The sequence below is a fragment of the Eutrigla gurnardus genome (genome assembly GCF_963514095.1).
Source record: "Eutrigla gurnardus genome assembly, chromosome: 15".
NCBI classification, from domain to species: Eukaryota; Metazoa; Chordata; class Actinopteri; order Perciformes; family Triglidae; genus Eutrigla; species Eutrigla gurnardus.
This window is the reverse complement of record NC_139938.1, coordinates 6,277,729-6,294,703: the sequence shown is the minus strand read 5'-3', so window position 1 is coordinate 6,294,703 and position 16,975 is coordinate 6,277,729. Positions and strand designations below refer to the sequence as shown.

At 40.6% G+C, this 16,975-nt stretch overlaps 1 protein-coding gene across 1 annotated transcript; it reads left to right on the top strand.

Moving 5' to 3' along the window:
* Positions 1-2,097: 2,097 nt before the first annotated feature.
* rps6ka4 (ribosomal protein S6 kinase, polypeptide 4) lies at positions 2,098-16,122 on the top strand. The gene is made up of 18 exons (XM_084029790.1): positions 2,098-2,329; positions 3,281-3,352; positions 3,677-3,744; positions 3,882-4,032; positions 4,215-4,330; positions 5,146-5,253; positions 5,395-5,475; positions 6,828-6,931; positions 7,197-7,347; positions 7,449-7,610; positions 7,801-7,926; positions 8,774-8,907; positions 11,136-11,229; positions 11,351-11,521; positions 12,695-12,886; positions 12,970-13,129; positions 13,385-13,548; positions 13,649-16,122. Exons 1-18 carry the CDS (start codon positions 2,242-2,244, stop codon positions 13,895-13,897), a joined length of 2,391 nt encoding a protein of 796 aa, XP_083885916.1. The 5' UTR covers positions 2,098-2,241; the 3' UTR covers positions 13,898-16,122.
* The last annotated feature ends 853 nt before the right edge of the window (positions 16,123-16,975 follow it).

Below are 16,975 nucleotides of genomic sequence, written 5' to 3'. Positions count from 1 at the left end.
AAAAATTATAAACTTAATGATAAAACTCTTGTACCATTTAATGAAAATACAAGAACACTGGAATATGCACTTCTTTATGAGACAGAGCATTACGACTTGACTTGACACAACAGTCTGCGTCAGGTGTCACGATTTGGCAATCAAGTTTCAAGTAGGCACGGGAATGCTTTTGACTGGCCTTAAATATTTATTTCCAAAGCCTGAAAGTAGAGGGCTGCTGTTCAAAAAATATGTCAACTAGCCTGGCTTGAAGATTTTGAGGTATTGGGAGTAATATATCCTTTAAAGGGTGGATTTGCCTTTCTAAACTAGCGCCTACTGCTTAAGAATTGAGGGTCAAAATTTGCATGATACATCTTTGCCGACTTGTCTTCGAGTACAGAAGCCCCACTGCTACCTGTCACTACTTCCTAATGTGTACTTCGCCCACACAGTTCCCCCCCACAGCAGCAGTCTGCTCATGTTTTCAGAGTGGAAATGAATATGTGTTGATATTGCTATGACACATGACTTAAGATACCTCAACGTCAACACATTGTCATAGTATCTCTGTGTTATGGTTTCCAGGGACTCAAAATATGTTAGAAATAAACTGTTGACACCTGTTAGTTTTCACATTCCCACAGCAGAATTGCTCTTCTCCGTTTCTTCATGGCAAACACCATGGATGAAATGGTGACATGGGCATTTTTTTTTACATCCAAGTCCCAGTGTAATTATAGAGTACACACAACAAACATGGAACTCACATGATGTTAAAGAAACTTTACCAAGCAGTGTCATGTACCAATGGAAATCAATTTTACATTGATCTCTACAGTATCTGAATGTATTGTTAAGCTCAGTGGTGGTTTACTCATCCTGTAAGACTAACAATGTTGACAGTGACTCGATGCTGTAGTAGACCTACATTTTATAGGAAGGTCTGTTGTCAGTGTGACTTCAAAACCATGCAGTACACACCAATAAAACGTACGAGAGATTCTTCATACAAACTGTGTAAATGGTTATGCTCTTTGTCGTTTAAACACTTAAAGCATAAATGACAATTTATGCTTTAGAGTATGCAAATGAGCTGTAATACATTAAACGGTAATTAAAAGGTGCTGATGATTCTGGGGCCCCCTAGACATTATATTATTGCCTTGGAACCGCATAATGTTGTTACATTATTTAGTTGACATTATGGTGAAGCCATGTACACCATGTATCCATAACTTAGCATTGAAAAAACCTCATGAAGTACTATTATTGTAACAGGATCTGATCAGAGCGACGTCGCCCCGCCCACTCCGAGTGTTCACGTGACTGACCGTCGCCCAGGTTGTGTCGAAAGCATCCTGGTGTTAGCAGTTAGCCATCCGTTGACAAAAAAATATTTATAAAGTGAGGTGTGAATATTTTTTAAATGGACGAATTATTAATGTGGCTCTAGTGGAAACAGAGCCGATAAGGACCTACCCTAACTGGCCTTTTCCAACATGGTTGGATAGCTGATATCTGGAGCGACTAGTTAACACAGCTAACGTTAACTCAACATTAGCGTTAGCTAACGTCCAAACTTTGACGGGCAGCAGCAGCAATTCGTTAGCTAGCTGCTAGTTTGCAAATGTACTACTGCCATTCCAGCTAGCCAGGTAACATATCTTGTTATTGTAGCATTCATGCTAACTAACTAGCGCCGTGGGTATTCAAGCCCCGACTAATAACGCATTCTTTTGATTAGTCGTTCATGTAGAAGTACCGTTAACGTTATTACAAAGTAGCGCCAGCTAACTTATGAATACTGACAACTGTTAGGCAGCTAATGCTAACATTAGCCACTTAAACTTCACTGTAATTAACATGTACACAATTACTTTAAATACGTGCTAATTGTCTATCTCAATGCTAACGTCATTAGCGAAACAAAGCGGACAGCGGCTAGTAAGCAGCTGTTATTTGAACAGCTACACGTCCGTGTTTTCTGGCGGATTTCGACCAATCGCTTGAGATAAATAATGCGAAACACAAGGATGTCAAACGCATGGGGATTAACGTTAGTGCAGCAGTATTGTCCAGAAAACACAGCTGTCCCGTCGATTCGGTAATCCTCGATTCTTTATAATTCACACACAATAGATCGTAGTAATTGCTGAACGTGTAGTGTCACATCTTGTATCATCTTGTATCCCAAAACATTTGGCTTCCTAGTTCACGTTAAACTGTCTGTATAGGCGACGGTCTTTTTTTCTTTACGTTATGCCTGGGGACGCATCTGATAGTAGTGATGACTCCGATGCAAAAACAAACGAAAAGGCCTGTACTGTCGAGCATCAAATCACCAATGGTAAGTCAAGTACCGGTATACTGTTTGTATCCGAGCACGTTATGAACAATCGGAGACCTGCGCTCTCTGATTCATTCCATAATTTCATTTATTCAACGTTTGTGAAACGCTGAAGCATTATCAGAGAATTGAAACTTTGCAGAGGTAAACAAATAAAATAAAACTTGTAGTCGTTTTTGAAGCTGAAGGTAAGGTTATATTGGATTGCATTACATTGTACTGTTTCATTTAATTTCCCACGGTTTCTAATTCGATCAACACATAATTCTCATTAAACATACTTTAATATCACTTTTACCACTGTATTATGTTGCATAACATCATACAGGTGGCTTGTGTAGTTAATTTATTTTTTATGTTTCATTCAACTAATTAATTTGAAAACATCTCACCCACACATGCCAAGCTTTCAGAGCATCTGTGTGTCAGACCCAGGAGCTTTTGGATAGATGCACTGAGAGGCTCTTGACTTACTTTAGGCCTGTTTATGTTGTTAACTCTGAATTAATTTGTACTTAACTCCTGGTAAATTTTGATAATTTGGTTTGGACGAAAGAAAAAATACACATTGTTGCCTTTATAGTTTCTTTATGGACATTGTGTGTATCCTAGAATAGCATACATAGTGTACACTTTCATAGAAAATCTACACAGAATCACATTAAACAGATAACTGCTGCTGTATACATCCTCTGTGAGTTAAACATTTCAGGATGGTTGCAGATCCGACCAAGCCTTAATCAGTGATGTGACTGCTGATAGTCGAGTCACAGTTAAAATGTGGTTTCTCTTAAAAGTTAGACAGCTGTTTGATCATGTTTTAAGAGATGTTAATGCATTGTTTTAATGTGTCCGTCTATCCTTTAAAAAATACAATTGTCTGTGTTTGCAGGGTGCAGAACTTGAGCATATGCATGTGTATTAATTGTGGTATTCTCCTTCCGCTGCTAGCTAACCTCACAGGTCACACTGAGAGGGTGGGCATGGAGAACTTTGAGCTGCTCAAAGTTTTGGGCACTGGAGGTGAGTTTCTACATAAAGTATGAAATATGTGAAATATAGATGCTTTTGCTGTCAAACCCATAGAAAAACTTGAGTAAGATGTTTGAGGTGAACTCAACAGTAAATGCCATGGTTAAATATGTTAAGAGCAAAGTGTTAATTGATTTTTATGACTAATGATAACGTGATGACTTATGACTGTTGATGTGTTGATAAAACAAAAACCCGATTTAAATTTGGTGTGCAGGAATGTTTTTTGCATACCGGTATGTTCTGGTTCACTTTTACTTTTCTACTAGAAGTCATTTGAATGACTGAATTTTATATTTGATTGTCTTTGTCTAGCTTATGGAAAAGTGTTTTTAGTCAGGAAGAACACCGGTCACGATGTGGGCCAGCTATACGCTATGAAGGTGAGACTATTTCACTAAAATATCAAACTACATTTTTTTAACGTAAATCATTCACTGATTTTATTAAAATGTATTTAGAATACTTGCACAGGGTGTGATGAGGCATCATGTTAAGTTAATTTTAATGACTACCCTAGGTTTTAAAGAAAGCAGCTATTGTCCAAAAGGCAAAGACAACAGAACATACTCGCACTGAGAGGCAGGTGCTGGAGCACATCCGCCAGTCTCCGTTCTTGGTCACACTTCACTATGCCTTTCAGACGCAGAGCAAACTCCATCTCATCCTGGGTGAGTGATGGCACACTGTGACCGAAGAGAGAACTCTTGTCTCTGCAGTTTTAAAGTTCTCTTCGTGTTTCCGTCTATTTGTCTGTTTAATTTTTTGGCGTTTTGTGCACGATGTGTGTTTGTATCATTTTTGCGTTATGTCTATTCAAGCTCCCTGTGTATTTGCCTGTGTGTGAGCGCAGATTATGTGAGCGGCGGGGAGATGTTCACTCATTTGTACCAGCAGGATCACTTCCCTGAGGAAGCGGTGCGGATTTATATTGGGGAAATAATCCTGGCTCTGGAGCACCTGCACAAGGTGGGTGTTGCTCCTTCCACCGCTATATCGCAAAGCTACATTTATTGATTTTAGAATATCAGGGGAAGAACCTTAATTGTAGTTGTGCCTGTGTTGGCAAGCAGCTATTTGGTCTTCCATCCCTGTTTTAGTAACCACTATCTCAAGTTTTTAACCAGATGTTTGCAAACTTTGTATGTCATTTGTTGCTGGGCAGGAAGTTCCCTCTGGGCTTTTACTTTACTGCCTCAAATATGGTCTACATTTCACAACTACTGTAGCTGTACATTTGTACCAGTTTTATACTAGTTGCTTACCTGGGTTAAGTTTTGTAACATCCTCATGTCTTCTTAAAGGATGTGCACAAGCCAGATAATGGAATTTGTGCATTTTCAAGTTTGTATTGAGAACATTATTATGAGTAGACTTAATCTTATTATCAATTAGCAGCAGTCTGTAACCTTCTCTGTCATGACCTTTGGCAAGCAAACTTGATTCACAGTGCAGCAAATCTTGACATTGAAAAACACTGAGCTGGTAGCTTGATGTTTATGAGTTCCTTCAAAACATAAACACCCTTGGTATCTAGTATTTTCATTTCCTGAGGTAATGTTGCATTCAGGGTTGCGCTTTAGTTTGTGTTGCAGTATTTACTTTGACAAGTTTAGGGATTAGAACTTCTGAATGTGGTTGGTAAATGCTATGAGTACTGAAAATAACCGGTAGATAATAGGTGTTTTTTGTGTTTTGTGTATACTGCATGCCGTCTCTGCTCACATGTTATTGCGCTTACAATGAATGTAGCTGCTAAGTTTCCACTCTGGTCGTTTTTTCAGCTTGGTATTGTGTACCGAGATATCAAATTGGAAAACATTCTTCTAGACAGCGAAGGCCACATTGTATTGACAGATTTCGGGCTCAGCAAGGAGTTTCTTGAAGAAGAGGTATGAAAGCACAATACCAAACTCTAAACGGGTCTACAATGATTCATGGGATGTGTGATCTGTTATCACAATTATATCAATACTTTCTTCATATAAAATTTGTTTTATGGCTACGCCTTTTCCTCCCTTTTCTCATTACAGAAGGAAAGGACCTACTCTTTCTGTGGCACCATTGAGTACATGGCACCTGAAATCATCAGGGGGAAATCTGGGCACGGCAAGGTAAATATATGACAGTAAGGGACTGTTCGTTATTTATTTTAAGACCCACCGAATGGACCGCTGATCAATTTATGCATAAACCCCCAGCAATATCATTTATTTTGACATGTCCCTGCAATCGACATGGCAGAATTAATATGGCCCCCCCCTCAACCTGGACAATTTAACAGCTCAATATGTCACATCACAAATATTGAGTGATGAATGGTCAGTTATTAATATTTCACATCAAGATTGTGTGACAAACATCTGCTCCAGTTGCAAAAACTCGCTGAGTGTGTGAATGCGTAAGTCAATAGTCGTATAATATGACTGCCCCATCATAAGAGCACGACTACATCTGATCCGCCCCATGTACCGAGGCTCCCTGCAGTGGTCCCGGGTTCGAATCCACCCTGCGGCCCTCTTTTAAAGCATGTTGTTCCTCTCTCTCACCCTTTTAACTCTCACACTGTCCTCCCGCAATATAAAGCAGAAAAAATAACTTTAAAAAATGAATGTGTTGCTGAGATGTGTTTTTATGGCGTGGTGTATGACAATATCAGCCTAATTCTTTCAGCTGCAATCCCCGTGGTGTAAAACGGACTTGGGAGCAAATAAAATAAATACAAAAACATAATTCAAAGTAAGTAGACTGTACGCTGTCACAGATAAGTCATTCCCTCCGATGAGAATCTGGATCTCTCATATAAAACATCGGTCTCTGAACACTAGCTCTCCTAATAGACCCGATCCACAATCCACGCAGCAAGCTTCTTTTTTTTTTATACGCGCACAAAGCTCCACGGGATCTTTTACAAATGCTGATGTTATTTTCCAAGAGAGCGATTGGTAAGTAGGTGGTGCTTTTCTACACATCGATCTCTTATCAAGAAAATAACCAAAAGTTGAGGAACCCTGCCCCCCCTCAGACTAAAAATTGTTGGGTGACCCACCCCTCAACAAAAATATTAAGACGTACCCCCCCCCCCCCCCCCCCCTATTTTCTTCCGGTGGTCCATTCCATAAATACCGAACGGTCCCTAAGCCCTGGCACTGGTGTCCGGTATTCATAGCATTTTGGTTGTTAAAGATTTTACGTGGTGACGTGACGACCTGGAAAGTAATTGCAAAGCTAAAAGTAAGTGCTGTAAGGCTCATGACTTTGGTAACTCAGCAAGACACAAAAAAGTGTCAGAACACTCTATAGGTTCCATACATTAGATCAAAGATGGGATTTTGCGCTTATGAAAGGCAATCAGAGTCATAACAGACAATCCAGGTACCATTGAATAACTACTCAGTGGGTGCCATATCTGCTCATATTCTGATTTCTTTCCTTTATGTAATTTTTTTTAACCCTTCTCCTGCAGTCTGTAGATTGGTGGAGCCTCGGGATCCTGATGTTTGAGCTTCTGACGGGTGCATCTCCTTTTACCTTGGAGGGGGAGAGGAACTCCCAGAGTGAGGTGTCAAAGTGAGTGCTGCAAACCCCATCTCCATAAAACATGTATTCAAATGATCAACCTTCCTTATTCTCGGGTCATAAAACATTATCTCGGGCATCATGTTGGAAGTACCTTCTCTCATTAATCTATCTAGCACGGCATAAGTATACATGTGCTTATCCTTCACAGCCAAAACCTTAAAGCTGCTCTAGCGTTTTGTCATACAGTTTCTTGTGAGGGGAGTGAAGCATTATTTTATTACCATGCCCATCTTTTCTACCCCTCTTCCATCAGACGTATTCTGCGCTGTGATCCGCCGTTCCCCTCTATGATTGGACCCATCGCTCAGGACCTGCTGAGGAAGCTGCTGGTGAAAGATCCCCACAGGAGGCTGGGCTCTGGACCCCGAGGGTCTGAAGACATCAAAGCCCATAGCTTCTTCAAGGTCCTACTTACCTCAAATGCCAGCCACTCATATATTTCTCTACTCCTGTCACCGCTTCTCATTCATCCCGAACTCTCTGTCTTCTTTTTGTTTCCTAACAGAGACTGAACTGGGCTGACCTAGCCCAGAAGAAGGTGCCAAGCCCTTTCAAACCAGAGCTGAAGAGTGAACTCGACACGGGGAACTTTGCTGAGGAATTCACTGGGATGGATCCCGTCTATTCTCCGGCCAGCACCCCACCAAGCACTGACCGCTTGTTCCAGGTAAGTCCGTGACTCTTTATAAAAGCTAGATTTCCAAAATGAAATACCTATAACCAACATCAGAAAATAACATTTTGACAAAGCGCTGGCCTAATAATCAGATTGTGGTATAAAACATCTTAATGGCTTTTGTATGAATACAGATTTAGAAATCATATGCTCACCCATAATAACTTATCTGTCATTTTAGGGTTACTCCTTTGTGGCTCCCTCCATCCTGTTCAACAAGAACGCGGTCATGGGAGACTTTGTAAAATCCCAGATCGACGCTGATCGTCCAGCTTCAGCCTCTGTCCAACGCAGCGCAATGTTAGAGGTACGGATCTCGAACCAGTGGGTCTTACCTTTCAAAGACACTCTGGGTTACGTTAGCAACAATTTGATGCATTAGTAGCTGTTCTTTAAGTTATGGCAGTTTTTTTTGCCCAAGTGTTTTTATTGGAAGACCTTCTGTAATGTAGACAGTCAAAGTAGCATCTGAAAAAGGCTTAGCAGTGTTTGGTAATTAGGACAGACAGGAAGAAAGAGAGGAAGATAAACCAGTTGATTTACTGGCCTAGTTTATTAACAAAACACTTTTCTAATCATGTTTTTGTTGTATTCTTATCAAGGCATAGAAATATGATTATCAAGAGAGTCTGTTCTGATAGCATTCTACAGTGGTACAGTATCTGTAAACCAGGGAAAATGTCAGGCCAGCTTTTCTAGTTGATGTCACATTAAACTGCACAATGTAAAGCTCCTGTATTGTTTTCAGCCAGAAACCAGATATATCTGATAAGTATCTGCTATTTCTCTGTGTTGGTTATGTAACAATAAAAATGTGTCATAGCTTGTTATGTAATATAATATCCCCTTGTATAAATGAAAATTGTCACAGCGTGATAGCTGCCATTAAGGATAGATGCTGATAAACCAACCAGCGCAATTTAATTTGAGTGTAAACACAAATTGTATCCAAATCCAAACACTTTTCTCTACAGCAAACCCTTCTGGGGTACATGAATATTGACTTCAGGTTGTATCACATATTGGTCAATGCAGCCTGAAGTCGGGTCCTTCCAACACTGCAAGAAGCCACGTCCTATTACACAAGGGAAAAAACAAGAAGCACGTCTTATTTAACAGCTCAGTGTGACTCATGCAATCCTCTCTTTATTCAGGAATCCCAGTTTTTTCAGCACTATGAGCTGTGCCTGCATGGGCCACCCCTTGGCGAGGGAAGCTTCTCTGTATGCAGGAAATGCAGACACAAGCAAAGTGGCAACGAGTATGCCGTCAAGATCGTCAGCCGCAGGTGAGAGGGGATGTGATGCTGCTAAATGGGTGTATCATTTGTTTCTTTCTTATTATAAGTGGGTACGGGATAGTGGAAGCCCTCGGCTGGCTCGTGATCTTCAGCGATAGATTAGGTGTTTGGTATATTTCTCTGCTGTGAACAAATCTGGCAAGAAAATAAACTGATGATCTACTCTGAATTATATATGCATTATATACAGGGTTTACAATATCCTGGCATCGTGCCGGATTTCAGAAGTGGAATGGGGCGGGTCTTGGAAAAATGTGCTTCAACCGAGTTCTGCATAGATGCTCGAGAAGAGACGTCACGTAGGAAAGTAGGATGGAGAGTACGTTCATGAATCCTGGGGAAGATACCCTCCTAATTGATAAAGGATGAAACAATAAATGGCGCTGGGAATGGGTAGAAGAGCTAGGGAAGACCCCGCTCATAGAGCAGCTGTTCAAGCTCTCAAACACACAACACGGTTACCGGGAGCAACCACCACGGCTGATGTACCGGCATCTCATGACTGACCGTGTGTAACTTGAAAGTACGGGTGTGCATGTCCATGGCAGAGCACGGTTTGTTGTTCAAGCTCTCCCAACCTCTGGTCAATTTATGCAAAAATATAGCTGAAGACAGAATTACCCCGACAAAACTGTCTACTCGGATGACTCATAACCCACAAAAAAACGAAAGAAATAGATCACTGTGCTGCACTGTTTTGGTTGTTAATTGAATAATAATTTTGTTGACACATTTTCTTAATCTATCTATTTCGTATTTAATTTGACATTATTTATTTTTGAACAAATCAATTCAAATCAAGACACTAGCCACACTCATTGGTAAGATAAAGTTACCTCACATTCAGTATTTTCATTCATGGAATAATCTATAACCCACAAACGGTAAATCGAGACGGAGGAATAATGACAGCTACTGTAAGTTAATGGTGCTTTAAGTGTGAAATAATATGGTGGACTTAATCGTCACTGTGTGTTAAGAGAGGTTACATTTTGAAGGAGATGGGTGTTAAGGTTTCCTAGTAGAGAGAGAGAAGAGCAAATGAGGGAGAGAGGGAGAGGAGTCTTTGTTAGCTAATCGATGAAGCAAAGAGTCGCAATTTGTCCGAGTATCTCCAAAGCTCACAGAGGTCGCCGCCCCGTGTGCTCCAACGGCCTGCTATTGATACAGTGGCGGGTGCAGCGCCGCACCGGTGTGTAGTGTGTGTGTGTGTGTGTGTGTCAATTAATAATCGATTAGACTTTACTGCATCGATGCAGAATCGTTCAACAAAGCGTCATGATGCATCATAGAATTGATTATTACTCCCTCCTCTATTCTATGCTCAAACCCTTCTGGCAGTTGTTGAAAAAAATACAATAGGTTTCAAGACGGTTTTCAAAAATATAACCATAGAAATAAAAATCAAGATATTGAGAGACACTTCACTATAAGTCATTGACTCACCGAGGGGAAGTCTAGCCGGAAGGACTAGCAGTGGAGGAGTTACGTTCCGAAGCACAGAGAGACTAAATGAGTCAAATTGAACAACTCAATGCTTTAACCCCGTATATATGATATAAAGGGTCTCATAGTGATAAATGACAATATATAATATGAATCCCATGCTTTTGATAGAAATATCATAGTGTCACCGCTGTGTGTAATTATGTTTTTTTAATCAAGTAATTTATTTCACAAATTTGTTCAGCTGTGTCTAAATGGAGACAAACAGACTCAGACTTATCTCTTCAGAAAACAGCAGAGGAACAGAATGGCCTTTTAATCGCCACAGAGAAGTGCTTCTGGTGTGCACAGCCTGGCTACCGCTCACACAACAGTTGACATGGTGCTTCCACACCCAGTGTGGATCCAGCGTTAGCACTATGTTGAGAGCCTCTGAGAGGCAATAAAAATGCTCCCATGCTTGTACACAGCACCTATGCACCTAATTAAAATCAGTCCATGGCTTTTTTTTTTTAATTTCCTATTTTTCACTTAACCATAAATATGAAAGTATGAAAAATAAGCAGTTTTTTTTGTACTGGATTCATGAATACGTTTTTTTATTTTTTATTTTTACGATTTTTAATCCCACTTTGCATATGAAAAGCACTGATGATACACAGATACTGCTGTTGTGGTAATAGCTTTGAGTTCGTGTGCTGCACAGTACCGCTGTGAGTATAAGTGACAGAATGTCCTTGTTAACATGTGTATCCTGTGTTGACTGTTAGAATGGAGGCAAACACCCAGAGGGAGGTTGCTGCTTTGAGGCAGTGTGAGACTCACCCAAACATCGTCAAGCTGCAGGACGTCTATACTGATCAGGTACAGAGGATGACACGTGCAACGACACAACAAATAGTGAAGACACTTTCAAGGATTGAAACTCAAGCAGTGTGCAACTACAAAGCCGATGTATGAGCTCTTCTTTTCTCTTCTCTGCCAGTACCACACATATCTAGTGATGGAGCTTCTGCGAGGTGGGGAGTTGCTGGAGAGGATCAAGAGGAAGAAACTCTTTGGCGAGGCGGAGGCCAGTCAGCTGTTACAGAGCCTGGTATCAGCTGTCAGCTTCATGCACGAAGCTGGTGTCGTTCACAGAGACCTCAAACCAGAGGTGGGCTGGGCTTTGATGCTTTCATTCATTCAAATATAGAGTCTCTCGTTAAATAAAAAACCAAAGTGATGACTTGACTCTAAATAAGTATGTAGTATAGTGTATATGATACTTTTCTTATGAAAACATCAGTGCAAAGTCATTGCAACCATAATTCTACTGTTTCACATCCTAGTGAAATTAAAAATACATTTCAGTCATAAGAAAATGAAACTTCTTCCAGAGTAGTAAGATGTTAAGAAGGAAGTCATGGCGTGTTCAATTATTGGCCTCGAGTACTGTGGTGAGAGAGAGAATGAGAGGGAAGAGAACAGAGTGAAGTTTTAATTGTCTCAGTATTTTTTCACTGTGAACCGCATGTGTGTTTTGTGCGCCCGGAGGACGTCTCGCATAAACAGGCCGAATACGGAGTTATAACCAACCTGTTTGATGTGTGGGGATGTTGTTTTTTTGTAGCAGCAGCAGCAGCATCATTTGCACATGATTTAATCGAGGTAATCACAGTGGACAACAGTACATAATGTCTCTGCTGCGGTGCGGCACTTTTCAAAATGAAGGCTGCAGATTTATCGCACACATAGCCTGCCTTCTTCAGATGGCTGTGGGATTTAATTAACGGAAGGAGTATAAAGCAGCTGTGAATGACAGATAGTGGTAAGAATCACCCATTAACTTTTAGTGGGGTTTTACCGAGACGCCTGTCATAATCCCATAAACTTTTATTTTTGATACCGATCTCAATGCATTTACTGGCCTGGAGAATGTTTAATTAAAACAATTTATCTACATTATTCCATAATTCCTGCACATTTCCTCTTAAGTGTGGAGTTTGTGCTCGTTGACACAATCGGCAAAAGATGAATTATGTTCGGATGAGCGATGTGGAAATACCTGGTGTCCTCTGGCATCTAATCTAATTTTCAAAACTAATTTTGCCACACCTCATTTGAATGAAAGCCCCATCTGTTTGCCCTCTACGTCCGACTTTGCACCTTGTGTGCTGCACTGGGCATGAAAACAGGTTAAGCATACATTAAGGTCAGGAACATAGCAGCTTGCTGTATTTAGTACTAGTATTTACTGGTGGCATTTAGCTGACTTTGTCATGAAAATGGAGAGTTAAATGTCAAGCAAAATAAGTGTACGATACTGCATTTTGTTTTTCCCTTCCAGAATGTGCTGTTTGCAGATGAGGGGGAGGACTCCGTCCTGAAAGTAATAGATTTTGGATTTGCCCGCCTGTGCCCTGCAGGCAGCGCCCCCCTGCAGACTCCCTGCTTCACGCTGCAGTACGCTGCACCTGAACTCTTCGAGAGCGCAGGATACGACAAAGCCTGCGACCTCTGGAGTCTCGGGGTCATCCTGGTAATTCAACCCGAAAACTGCTGATTCTGTCTCGTCAGCGAGGCTAACTGAAGTACTAATGACTCTGCTTGCGTTTCTATCAGTACACCATGCTGTCAGGCCAGGTGCCATTTCAGAGTGAGCAGCGGGGGATGACCTCATCCTATGCTGCTGACATCATGCAAAAGATTAAAGAGGGTGATTTCTCATTGGATGGGGAGGCCTGGAAGGGTGTATCCGAGGATGCCAAAGAGCTTGTTAAAGGTACGTGATATAGAAGTTTTAAGTGACACAGTTGTGGATTAGTTATGAGGGTCACGTTACGTAACAAACATGCTTCAGTGGAGTCTCTGTCTGCCCTGTTGGAGAATGTGCTGATGGATGGTTTAGGGAGATTTCCTCGTTGGCTTTCAGAGAATGTTTTTTTCCCCCACATTTGAAAGTCAGCTTGTTTTGTCCGTGTGCCTTCTGTCTTGGTGTTTGTGTGACTGTTTTCACCCCGTCCTCTATGATTTTAAGGCCTACTGACAGTGGACCCAGAGATGCGTCTCAAGCTCTCTGATCTGAAAGAGAACAACTGGCTGCAGGGTGGAGCATCCATGTCTACCACTCCTTTGTGCACTCCAGATGTGCTCGAGTCTAGTGGGCCGACTGTCCGCACCTATGTCAACGCCACCTACAAGGTAGTAGCACTGTGTCAACGATTTAAAGTACTTAAAATAGATGATTGCGTGAACTTAATGTGTTTCATCTTACTCTTTGGTCATTTCCCACTCTCACCAGGCTTTCAACCGTGGAAAGAGAGAGGGCTTCTTTCTGAAAAGTGTCGACAACGCTCCCCTCGCAAAACGCAGAAAGCTAAAGATGACAAGTACAGGTGTAGAGACCAGATGGAGTTCATCCTCTTCCTCCTCCTCTTCCTCCACTTCCTCCTCTGCCTCTGCAACAGCATCCAAAACACAGCCAAAGCAAACTGTGGCCCCAAAGCAAACTGTGGCCCCAAAGAAAACTGTGGCCCCAAAGCAGAGCTAGCCTAAATGGCGGGGGAGAGAATGGAAGGAAAATGAAGAGGTATGTGCTTATATGGGCAACACAATGTCCTCCAGTGGTGATTGAGTCACCCAGGTCCAAAATGTATATCCTGACGAACCAAAAGGCTGGTTTAGCTTAGTGTTAATTTGTCATACAAAATGGAGTTCCACGTATAAACTGCAAAGCAACTTTGCTCATCACGTCATATTCTACCCAAACCCAACTGTATTTTTTTTAAGAAGATGGTGGAAGTCTAGTTTGGCATCTTTAAGATGTATAAATATGTGGCCTTGAGGGGGAAAATATTCTGTATTTGCTTACCATAATATGGTGATATTCCACAATAAAAAAATTAGAGATTTACTTATTTCCACTGTGGGTTAGAAACAGTGCCTGGCTATATAGGGATAAAGGGAAAAGGAGCCATAAATAAGCAGAAGCCATATATACAGCAACACAGTGAGTCTATGAGTTGAGCCGTTGTGAATACACACATATTTGCACATAGCAAATGAATAGTCCTTCCCGGAACTTCATCCATTGTACGTAGTTATTTTGAACTTTGCCACATGCATAACGATGATTGGCAAAAACCTGTGAAAGTTTGGCCACAGGTGCTGTGCCACATGTAAGCACTCGTTCTTTTGCTGTTGCACTATTTGCGGACTACTATAACGTAAATGATCAAAAAAAAATGGCAAACTGCTTGAACAAATGAGTGTGGAGTGAAATGCTTATGATAACCTGTGAGATTGTGGAAGGACTCTGTAGTCGAAATCTTCTCTATTGGATGCAGTTTTCACCGTCAGTCCTGATGGCACTGACCTCCAATACACTACCAACTCTACAGATCCCGTTGAACATGGCGCGTGCATGTCATGATCGAGGGCTCTGATGAAGTATTTTGGACCAGTTTGACTTGAAGCGTTCGCTAAACAAGTGTCCAACAGCAGCACCTGTAAAACCAGATGAAGGCACAGGAGCAGTCATGAAATCATGTGTTTTCCTCGTCGTACTTGCTGTAAATTACTCGCTTTATCGTGACACTCTGAACATTTTCCAGCATGCTAATCTGTGGTGATGAGCTGTAAGAATCTTTCTATACTTTTTGGTATCTCGGACTTACTAGGGAAATGTCACCCAGAATGTTTTCACGCTACCAAGTGCAGCTTCAGTGTTAGATCGGAGCTAAAATCCAGTTTGGGGATTTCGTGTGTACATCACCTTGGGCTTGTGGATTTTTAAAAGGGGGATGACAGTTTTTTGTTGCTCTATCAGACCAGCAACACATGCGACTCTCACAAATACAATCTGGGCTGTTAGGGTCTCCCAAATATGTCTTTTTACAGATGTGGTTTTCAGACATCGTATGGCTTTGAAATTGAAATATTGTAACAGAATGAGACACTTAATCATGATTTTCATGATCAGATAATCCTGTAAATACTCATCCTTGATTTAGAGCAAAACAAAAAAGATGTATGTAATGTTTTTAAACTTTGCAAACTGTTTTAATGGTTTATTAGTCTTCTGATGTATTTTTATTGGACTTTTTCTTCTTTTTTTACATGTTGCACAGTCAGTTGATCAATTACACACATTTCAGCTTTAAAGGTGCTTTCACGTATATTTATTACATGTAATTGATTTTAATGCTGTGGTAATGGTATTGATTATTGAATTTGCTCTTGTTGTGTACCAGCACTCTGTGTGTGTGCGTGTGTGTGTGTGTGTGTGTGTGTGTGTGTGTGTGTGTGTGTGTGTGTGTGTGTGTGTGTGTGTGTGTGTGTGTGTGTGTGTGTGTGTGTGTGTGTGTGTGTGTGTGCACGTGAGAGAGACTGTTCTCGTGTGTGTGTGTGTGTGTCAGAGAACATGAAAGGGGCTGGGAGGTTGGTTGTACCGATGTTTCTGTACCAGATGAAGCATTATTGCAAGTTTCTGTATTACTTCATTGTTGTTGTTGTTTGCCTCCTTTTGTCTGTTTAAAAGGTAACTGGTTGTTTGTGTTTGAAAACTTACATTTTTACTTAAGAAACTGTGCTTTTATTGGTGTTGATATTCTTTTGTTGTAGTGAGTGATGTTTTTCCTTCTGGCTTTCTGTTTTTGAGCATTACTATTTTACTGAGATGCACTGTCACTGACGTCGTAACTGGGAATTTATCTTTTGCACCAAGTTTTTTTTTTTTCTTTTTGGTTGGTGCAAAATAAATATTACTTTTAAATAGATGGTTGTGTGTTTGTGTATTTTGAGTGCTTTAATTGTAATTGCTGAATGCTTGTGTTATTTTTTAGCGTGGTCAGCACTAGCCAAGCTGAGATCCATAAATGATGGTGAGACTTTGAATTATTGGTACCAAGTGCAAACACCATCAAATATACAGGAGGTTTGATGACCTTTCCGTTTGATGGAAGCCATTCCAAAGATGTACCTATTTCATAAGGGAGAGAGGTAAAAGCTCTCATTAAAAAGTGCTGTGGAAACGAAATGAATGGTTTTCAGTCAGCTCCTCCTGAAGTGGTGGTTACACTGCCAGGATGCTTAAATTGAGAAGCTACTTCCATCTATAAACTCAAAATCTACGTTATTCAAGTGTATCATAAATCCTCTATTCAGTCTTGATTCTAGCTTCTGGGTAAATCTTATAAAGTTCCCTCGCTCTAGTCTCATGTAAAGTGTCTTTGAGTATCCAAACAAGTGCTATAAGTCCTGTGAATTATTATATTATTATTATTAATCTTGACAACCGGCACCCCTTATTGCATGTTGTATAAAAAGGAGAGGACACAACAGGGTTTCTTTATTCTCTCTGATCCTCAGCTCCTCTCTGGACATCATTACTAACCAATGAAGTCAGAGTTTGCAAGATATTTCTTTAGAATTTAAAACTTCTTCAATGGTCTTGATTAAATAGTTTTCGAAGTAGTTCTCCAGATTTAAGTGTGTTTTTATGGTGATTGAGTTGTACTTTGATAAAAAAATACTTAGTAACTTTATTTAAGATGAATTTCTAGGTATCTGTACGTTACTTACATTTTAAAACATGTACTTTCTACTCAAAAAAGGCTTGTTACTTTAG